At 39.9% G+C, this 10,065-nt stretch overlaps 1 protein-coding gene across 1 annotated transcript in view; it reads right to left on the bottom strand.

The window, feature by feature from the left end:
- Positions 1–691: 691 nt before the first annotated feature.
- LOC140724731 (tandem C2 domains nuclear protein) overlaps positions 692–10,065 on the bottom strand; it is a 94,351-nt gene continuing 84,977 nt past the window's right edge. The window contains exon 13 of the mRNA XM_073039222.1: positions 692–7,002. Within this exon, the coding sequence (XP_072895323.1) occupies positions 6,895–7,002 (108 nt within the window). The 3' untranslated portion in view covers positions 692–6,894. The remainder of the gene's footprint in view (positions 7,003–10,065) is intronic.

Raw genomic sequence — 10,065 nt, 5'->3', positions numbered from 1 at the left:
GATAGAGATAGACACTCAAAGCTGCTATGCAGTTTGACTCTGTGGTTGAGAAGACATGGGGTGCATTGGCCTTCATTGACCACGGGATTGAGTTTAAGAGCCGAGAGGTAATGTTACAGCAATATAGGACCCTGGTCAGACCCCACGTAGGCCCCCACCCTCCTTCACCATTCCCTATTTGCATTTCCCTCTCTCTCCTTATCTCTTTACCTGCCCATCACCTCCCTCAGGTGCTCCTCCCCTTCCTTTTCTTCCATGGACTTCTGTCCTCTTCTATCAGATTCCTCCTTTTCCATCCCTCTATCTCATTCACCAATACCTAGCTCTTTACTTCACGCTCCCCACCTGGTTTCACCTATCACCTACTACCTTGTATTTCTTCCTCCCCTCCCCCACCTTCTTACTCTGACCTCATCTTTTTTCTGCAGTCCTAATGAAGGGTCTTAGCCAAAACATTGACTGTTTGCTCTTTTCCATAGATGTTGCCTATCCTGCTGAGTTCCTCCAGCATTTTGTGTGCATTGCTAATTGCTCCAAACCTAGCCCTCAGATTTTGTCTTGTCCATTTCCAGAGCATAGTGAGGAGGTTAGAGACTGTAATCAAGTGATCAGCTTCCAGAGATTGTTTTCACTAAAGCACTGCATAATTTCCTGTAGATTTCCATCACAAAAAAATCAGAGTGCAAATAAATGCAATTAGATATTTATTTTTCACTAATTAAACACTGACATTTACACAAGATAAGATCAACATATAAAGAGATATTATTTTCCCTAGAAGCTTATGGTGCTACAAGGTAAACTTCGGAGTTTACCAGATTGAATCAATGATGACAAAGATGAGATTTAACTGAAATCCATTGTCATGTTGCCTTGAATCTTTAAAGCCTTTCAGTACCAACTATCAATTGTACTATCACTCCACTAGTAAATGTTTCCACAATCCACAAATACACTTAAACACTCTGGCTAAAATCTGAAACAAAAAGTTTGCTGTGAGTGACCGAAAGACTGAAGGCTGGGTGATCACCTGCTGGGGTGGGCGAATGGTGATTATTTGCATGATTCTAGAGGGTATATTTATTTATTTATTTAGGAATACAGCACAGGACCTTCCAGCCAGCTGAGCCGCGCTGCCCAACATCCCGCTGATTTAATCCTAGCCTAATCACAGGACAATTTCCAGTGACCTGTGAATTCTTAGGTGTGTGTGGGAGAAGCTGAAAGAGACCCACATGCACACAGAAAGAACATCTAATCTTTCTTACAGAGGATGGCAGAATTGAACTCTGAACTCTGACATCCCGGGCTGCAATAGCATCACACTAACTGCTATGCTACCATGGCACTCCAAGGTAGGGGAAAGGTATGTGCCAGTAATTGCTTTCTGAAAAGTTCCACTAAGGAAGTTGAAAATGAAATGGCATGATTTACATCTGACGAGGAAATTGGATTAGGTTCACAAGTATGACAGGATTGCAGTTCTGTCTAATCTTCTGAGTGATGAAACTACCTGGAAGCAATTGTTATTATGATTCATTTTGGAATAAATTTAAATAGTTTTAGAATTATACAACAGTATAAACAACAGTACACTGCAGTTGGATTACCAGGCGAGAGGTTAGGTGCATAATTTGTAATTCAGATCACTTGTCAAAAGTTTTTAAATGTTCTAAGAGACTGAACACTGGACTAAAACTGCAATCACTGGAATGGTGGTGGTGGGGAGTGTGGTGTAGTTACTGGGGTGGGTATTTCACTCATCTCAAAGCTCTTGCTGCTTTGTGATCATTAATGTGGCCAAAACTGTGCAACTTGAACATGGAAAAAAATATTAAGATTCTGAGAGAGGGATGTAATAAAATAGTTAAAATAGATAAAATAGTTCACCTAATCTGGATCAAGAACGCTGATGAAATGTCTCTGCCCGTAATGTTGACTGTTTGTTTATTTCCATAAATGCTGCCTGACTTGCTGAGTTCTCCCAGTATTTTGTATGTGTTGCTCTGGATCATGAGTTTCCCAATTGTCATCCTTGCAGAGAGTATATCGATCCTAGCTTCTGAGCAGGGCGAGAACTCACCCCATCATAAATCCTGTGTATCTCTAAGCTAAACTGTGGTCCCTCTAATGCCATATCAAGGTACCTTTATTTCAGGGGTTCTCAACCTTTTTTTTATGCCATGGACCCCTACCATTAACTGAGGAGTCTGTGGACCCTGGGTTGGGACTCTTCTGCTTTATATCTGTAGTGAAAGGGAAAAAAATATAATCGGGCAGGGTGAAAAAATAAATTAGGCTGTCAGGTAAAATGTTGACTTTACCAGACAAGAAGGTTTGATAGAGCAACATGGTTCCTAGGCAGCAAATGGATACAAGCAGGGAAATGAAATAATGCCAACCACGCATATCTGGGGCCACAGAAACAATGGTGCCAAACAAGGTGAACTGGCACTTTCAAATCATAACTCAATCAAGTATTAGGCAATGCAGCCACAAGCAAGAGAAGGATATCCAAGCAACACACACAAAATGCAGGACAAACTCAGCAGGCCAGACAGAAGGATGGAAGATGTCCTAATAAAATAGTTCACCTAATCTGGATCAAGGATACTGATGAAATGTCTCAGCTCGTAACATCGACCGTTGTTTTATTTCTAGAACGCTGCCTGGCCTGCTGTGTTCCTCCAGCACTTTGTGTGTATTGCTTAGGCAATGGAGCAATTAATTAATGCAGGTTGTTTGATTGGAGGGAGGGTGGCAGAACATCAGACAGAATTGGAGATTCACTCATAACTCTGAAGATGGCAAGAACCTTGGGTACAATGGCATACAGAGGGATCTTGAGGTACAATCTGTGGCTTCCCAAAAGTGACAACTAAAGTAGATAGGGTGGTGACGAAAGCATGTAACATATACTCCTTTCATTGGTCAGGGCACTGAATATAGAAGTTGGGAAGTTACTTTGCTGGTGTATATAGCTTTGGTTAGGTTCATATTCAGAGTATTGTGTGCAGTTCAGGTTGCCATATTACTGGAAGGATGTGGAGGCATTGGAGAGGGTGCAGAAGAGATTTGCCAGGACACTGCCTGGATTAAAGTATTCACTACTCTACAAGAAGAGATTGGATAAATTGGAATTGTTTTCTCTGGAGCGTCAGAGGCTGAGAGAATGTATACAGTTATGAAGGATGTATGTAGGGTAGACTGTCTTTCTCCCCCAGGATGAAATGTCAAATTCTAGAGGGAATAAAATTATGGTGAGATGGGAAATGTTTAAATGAATGTACGAGGCAAATTTTGTTTCATGCAGAGCGGTAGCTGTTTGGAACAAGCTACCAGAGGAGCAGATACATAGCAATGTTTACAAGGTATTTAGACAGGCATGGCAACACGTAGGGAAGGGAGGGTTATAGGCTGTGTACAGGAAAATAGGATTAGTTTAAAGTGGCATGGATATAGTGAGCCAAAGGGCCTGTTCCCAAGCTGTTCAATATACTGTCTGCATCAATGTAGCGAGAATAGGTCTTTTAATGGTGTTGCAGCTAAATAGGCCAAAAGGAGGTGCATTTCCAAACACCAAGCTACACAACCATTGCACCAAATAGAAGGAATATGGATGAGATTCTAGAGGAGGTGAATAGCCACTGAGAAGTTCAGTACAAAATAATACAGGAGGATCATCTGAAAAACTGTACATTAGTGAAAAGAGCTTTTCAGGATTTTGTTTTTTGTCCATTTGAAAAGCTGGAGGAAGAAGGGAAGATCATTCACTCAGACCTTGCTCTAATCGCCATTAACACAGGTGCAATCAAGATATTTGAAACAGCTTTTAGCAAAAGACTTGCCAAAGGTCAGAGAGAGTTGGTGAAAGTTACACTGGAAATTATTGCAAGACTTATTTTGAGTGAGCAAAGGAGCATGTGAGGTAACTTGGTAGAGGTGTACAAGATGATAGGAGGCTTAGATCGAGTGGATTGCCAGAGACTTTTTCCCAGGGCAGAAATGGCTAAATATAGTGGGGCATAATTTTAAAATGATCAGAGGAAAGTATACAGTGGGGATTCCTAACCCTTTTTATGCCATGGACCAATATCATTAAGCAAGAGGTCCATGGATTCTGGGTTAGGAACCCCTTCTTTAAGCTACTGGGAATTCTGCACTAAGTCCGAAATAGAACAGCTTGAGGCTGAGAAGTGTGAGAGACATGCAACATGAAATTAATATCCTTGAATGATTAAGCAGAGTGCCCCGCACAGTAATTTGTATTTTAATGCGGTCATGTTTTCTATTTTTTTACTTCATTGACTGGAAAGCAAATACTTAAGTTATTTCGATGCTGCAGACGCTTTTAGTGGATACAACACACTCTTCATCCCCACATGGCTGAGACAGTGATGTACAGCCCATTCTCTCAAAGATCATGTTGTTCGTTCTAAGGAATTTTCTGAAAAGCCTCTGCTTCTGCGCAGCTGTAGAATATGATGGTCACACACCCGATAGACAAATATCACCATGTTGATCTTGGCCAATTATTTAGACATGAGGTAAACTTGTCACATGTCACATAAGCTTTGTAGATTTTCACATTAAATTACCTATGAAGACCAAATGAGCTGGCTAAGAGTTGGGCCAAAGCAGAAATTGCCTAGAGATTCATTGTTAATATTAATCAGACATCAATGACTATGGAATCAGTGCAGGATTGTGGCACTGAGGTAAAGGATCAGCTATGATAACATTTAAAAGGCATAAGGGGCCTACTTAGATTTCTTAAGTTCTCATTATTCAGTTTTAAAAGGATGATTGTAAACATAGAATACTGTGCAAAAGTCTTGGGCATACATATATTTAGCTAGGGTCCTTAAGATTTTTGCACAATACTGTATATTGGTAAAAATAGGAAGGTGGTTGGGAAACAGAAATAAGAATACTTAGCTTTGTATTAGCTCAGTAGTATTAAGTGGTATTTGGTAACTGGAAAGACATAATATACAGTACTGTGCAACATCTTAGGCATCCTAGCTATGTGCCTAAGACATTTACACAGTACTATAGCTACTTTCTATCACAAAAAGAGAGATTTAAAACACCAAACTGTAATATTGAGGTTCCTCCCCCTTTTCTTTGAGATGGGAAAGACATTCTGTTGTTTTTCAAGCTAATTACACTTGAGGAATATTTACTGCAAATCAAATTACAACCATTTCACATTTCACACGTTCTTGCAACATGTTTCAGTGAGTGAAATTTCATAAGTCAAAAAGCTGGGTGGAATGTATTGCAGGTCTGTTAATTGTGAAAAGTTAACTTTGTAAATTCAGGACATATACCAAAGATATGAAAGGAAAAGTTTGTAAACGGTACGTACTGTCATTATTAGAGAAAAAATTAATTAATTTGAAGTAATTTAGTTGAAAATTTCCATTTGTGAATAAATGGTTTTAATGGATGTGCAGTAGTATGAAGCAGCACATATTTAAGTTGAGCTCACGGCAACAACCTCCAACAGAACCACAACCTTGTCATAGGATTTGGAGGTCTGCGTGCCTCAGTGACCCGGAGATCTATGTTGGCTAGAGACAGGGCCTAGTGCTTTGGCTCTTGGTAGGGTCACCCATGCCAAACAGGTCAAAGGGTAGATAGAGGACAGACTAAGAGTGGTCTATTGGTCCTCCAGGTTCAGGAGCTTGGCTCAGGGCGAACAACCCTGAATGGTAAAAAAAAATGTTACAGAAACAGCAATGAAGAGTCCTTCTATAGTCTGTGCGATGGTACGGACAGACAGAGATGGTTGACCTTCACTGCTGCTCTAAACATCAGCAGCGTAACAGGCAGTAACTAACTCATAGCAATAACTAAGTCATCCCTATCATAGTGTATCAATATCTTCTATGCTTATTGTGGAAGCAAGAGTAAGTATAAGTTAAATTATCTTATCCAAAAACCAAGGAAATCCAATAATATATTCTGTAGAGCAGCTTGAACATAAAACATACAGATTAATATAAATAACAAATTCAGAAACATCACTTTCAGTAGCTGGTATAAAAAAACTAAAGGGCTTATGTAATGGTGGGGGAAGCTTCAGAAAAATACACCATCAGGTTTAAAATAAATTCCTACTTTGCTTACAAGACTATGGTTATAACAATTTAGAACACAGAATAGTATAGCACTTTGGAGGGTATGGTGTTCTCAATACCTCATTTTCTATTTGGAGTCAGTGTGCTAATATCTCAATAAACAGCTGACATTTTATTGATGCAAGGCATCTTCCTCATCCACAACATGGAGATTTTTATAAAAATCCTTCATTAATATATTTCAAGTTTTTCATCTCCAGTATACTGGGGTCATAGAATAAATGTCCAAGTTGAACTAAAAAGAGAAAACTCAGGACTATTAACTCACATAAAAGATGCCTTTTCAAAGTCACTACTTATAAATACACGCTAACAGACAAACTGGAACAGTCCCCTTTTAAATACTCAGAATTTAAATCAGAACATTATTTATATATGTTGTTAATCAATTGGCATAATACATGAAGAAAAGTTTTACTACCTGATGACCATGAAACAAAAGAACCTACAGCAAATATAATGACTTTATGTACTATCATGTGGAACACATTACAAGTCAGTTAAGACAGTCCAGAGGCTTAGGAAATCACTATCCCAAATCCCTGGGCAATTTCAAACATATTCTATTGTATGCTTCAACATTTTTTATATATATATTCCATGCTTGAACAGTGTCAGGTTTTACAAATTAAGAACACTGCATTATCATATTAATGTTTCCTGTGAATCTACTTATAAAAAACACGATTCAGTAATATTCCAGTCCAGTCTGACCAGTAAAGTTACAGTTTAGCTCGGTGTGGCAGCTTCAGGTGAGACTCAGATTGTGCCAGTTGACAACAATTTTCTCTGGATTGGAGCTTGTATCTTGCCACTGTTCCAAAGCCACTCCAGTGCTGTCCCAACCGATCACCACCTACAGATCATTTAAATGCAATAAAAATAAGGCACTTGGGTCAGGCAAACACAACTCTACATAGCTATCACAAGGTTGTTTCCATTCCTGTTAAAGAAAATTATTTATTGATTTGAGTTAGAGATACAGTGTGGAACAGGCCCTTTCAGCACAATGAGCTGTTCTGCCCAGCAACCCATCTATTTAGCACTAGCCTAAACACAGAACAATTTACAATGACCAATTAACCTACCAATCGGTACATAGAAACACAGAAAACCTACAACACAATACAGAACCTTCAGCCCACAATGCTGTGCCAAACACATACTTACTTTAGAAATTACCCATTAGGGTTCTATATACCTGTCCAGGAGCCTCTTAGAAGACCCTATCGTATCCGCCTCCACCACCATTGCTGGCAGCCCATTCCACGCACTCACCCTTCTGTGTAAAATACTCACCCCTGACATCTCCTCTGTACCTACTTCCAAGCACCTTAAAACTGTGCCCTGCTTGTCTTTGGAGAGTGGTAGGAAACTGGAGCACCCAGAGGAAATCCACACAATTGCAGGGAGATTGTATAAACTCCTTACAGACAATACTGGAATTGAACTCTGAACTCCAGAATGCCAGAGCTATAATAGTGTTGTGCTAACTGCTACACTACCACGGTGCCCTAGCAATACACGTATAACTGCAAGATTACCATCAGCTTTAAAAGAAACTTCTGCTTTCAGATGGGCCAAAGGGTCCATTCCTATGACTCTCTAAACTGACCAAATTGGATTTCTCTTGCAACAGTAGTTTTTAAGGAAGCCTTCAAAAAGATTTTAAAAATCTGAGCTGCAGATCTTTCCCACATACCTTCTACTAAAAAGCCATATCTCATCACAGAGTAACATTTGTTTTGATAATCCCGCTCAAGCTCTCAAGTCTTCTTCCACTGGTCTCTTCAAATTAAACAATCTCCCTCAAAAGGTAATTGGCAGATCAGCTTTTTAGAACTACATTCCTAAACTGTGGAATTCAATACCTAAAACTAAAGGGTGTTGATTCAGCTGACACTTAAAAACCAGCACAAAACCTATTTATTTAACTTTGCTTTTAACTAATTTTTTTTGTCTTTTATTTTCATGTTTGTACTTTATCTCATTGTAAAGCACTTTGAATTACATGTCTGTGTGAAAAGTGCTCTATAAATAGTTTGAGAAAATCTGCAGATGCTGGAAATCCAAAGCAACACACAAAAAAACTACTGGAGGAACTCAGCAGGTTAGGCAGCATCTATGGAAATGAATACACCTTATATTCAGTTTAGGTAGCCTCCAAACTAATGAATATTGGTTTCTCTGACTTACAATAATACCCCGTCTTTACCATTCCCTATTCCCTCTTGCCTGCTCTCCTTACCTGCCCATTGCCTCCCTCTGGTGCTCCTTCACCCCTCCTTTTCTTTCTTCCATGGCCTCTTGCCCTCTCCTATGAGATTTCTCCTTCTCCAGCTAAGTATCGCTTTCACCAATTAACTTCCCAGCTCTTTACTTCACCCCTGCCCCCTTCCCAGTTTCACCTTATGTTTCTTTCTCCCCTACCCCCCCACCTTCTAATTCCGACTTTTCATCTTTTTTTTCTCTCCAGTCCTGTTGAAAAGTCTCAACCCAAAACTCTTTTCCATAGATGTTGCCTGCTGAGTTCCTCCAGCATTTTGTGTGTTGAATGGAAATTAATAGTTAGTTGATGTTTCAGGCCGAGACCCTTCTTCAGGACTGAAGAATGGTCTCCACCTGAAATGTCAACTATCTATTCTTTTGCATAGATGCTGCCTGACTTGCTGAGTTCCTCCAGTATTCTGTGTGCATTGCTATAAATAAATTATTATTTCTCAAAGATCCTTTCAATATCACTGGGTTTTGAGCAGTGCACACACAACCTCATTTTATGGAGGACATGTTCTTGCTCACAGCCAATCCCACAGCTTTGAGATGCTTTATCTGGGTGACCCAAACCGTACCTGCCTTCACCCTCTCACCAGGCTGTGAGAGCACAATATGGACAGAATCCCTCAATTCTGGCAATGCTGCTTGAGAGGATCTCAGTGGAGATATGTGCACAGGAGACGTGGGAGATGAACATCTCTTTGATTTTGAAAGCAAGATCTACAGATACTGGAATCTGGAACAGCACCATCTGATGGAGGAATTCAGCATCTGTGGTGACCTGGTGCAGTGTTTCAACCTGAAACGTCGACAATTATTTTCTCCAAAATCTTTTAGCTTCTCTTCTGGATAATAAGCTATCTCTTCCGGCTACATTTTTCCTAGCCTTCACTTTTTTTTTCATAAATCAAATAAGAAGGGGCTTGGTTTTCATTAATTCCCTTGTCAAAACTCCCTTCACCTTCCTGCTCAACTCTCACCGACATCAATTATCTGTCCTTTCATGGTTTGTCTCTCACATCAAAAATCTGACCTTTAAATCCAAACATCCTGGTACTATCCCCCTTTGTCTGTCACAGTTTTCAATGTTATCCCAGGCATTGGCAAGTTGTGTTTCATTTGCTGTTGATCCTTTGTCTGCACCATTCTTTCAAGTTAATACTTATTTGGATTTCTGCCAACTGTTAAAATAGCTAATCCCCTGCGCAATCAAAGCTTTCCTGCAAATCATTCTGTATTTGAGCCCTTCAATATACAAGACATTAAAAAACATATCGTAATTAAGCAGTAGGGGTCTACACATTCTAAACACAAGAAAGTCTGCAGATGCTGGAAATCCAGAGCAGCACATGCAAAATGCTGGAAGAACTCAGTAGGTCAGCCAGCTTCTATGGAAATGAAAAAAAAAGTTGACATTTTGGCCGAAAACCTTCTTCAGGACTGAGAAGAAATGGGGAAGATGCCAGAATAAAAAAGTGGGAGGAGGGGAAAGAGGCTAGCTGGAAGATGATAGATGAAGCCAGGTGGGTGGAAAAGGTCAAGGGCTGGAGAAGAAGGAATCTAACAGGACAGGAGAGTGGATCATAAGAAAAAGAGGAGGAGGAGGGGACCCAGGGGAAGTAATAAGCAGGGGAGAAGAGGTAAA

This window comes from Hemitrygon akajei, chromosome 3 (genome assembly GCF_048418815.1).
Source record: "Hemitrygon akajei chromosome 3, sHemAka1.3, whole genome shotgun sequence".
Classification (NCBI taxonomy): Eukaryota; Metazoa; Chordata; class Chondrichthyes; order Myliobatiformes; family Dasyatidae; genus Hemitrygon; species Hemitrygon akajei.
The sequence above is the reverse complement of the archived record's forward strand: the minus strand, read 5'-3'. Positions and strand labels throughout refer to the sequence as shown.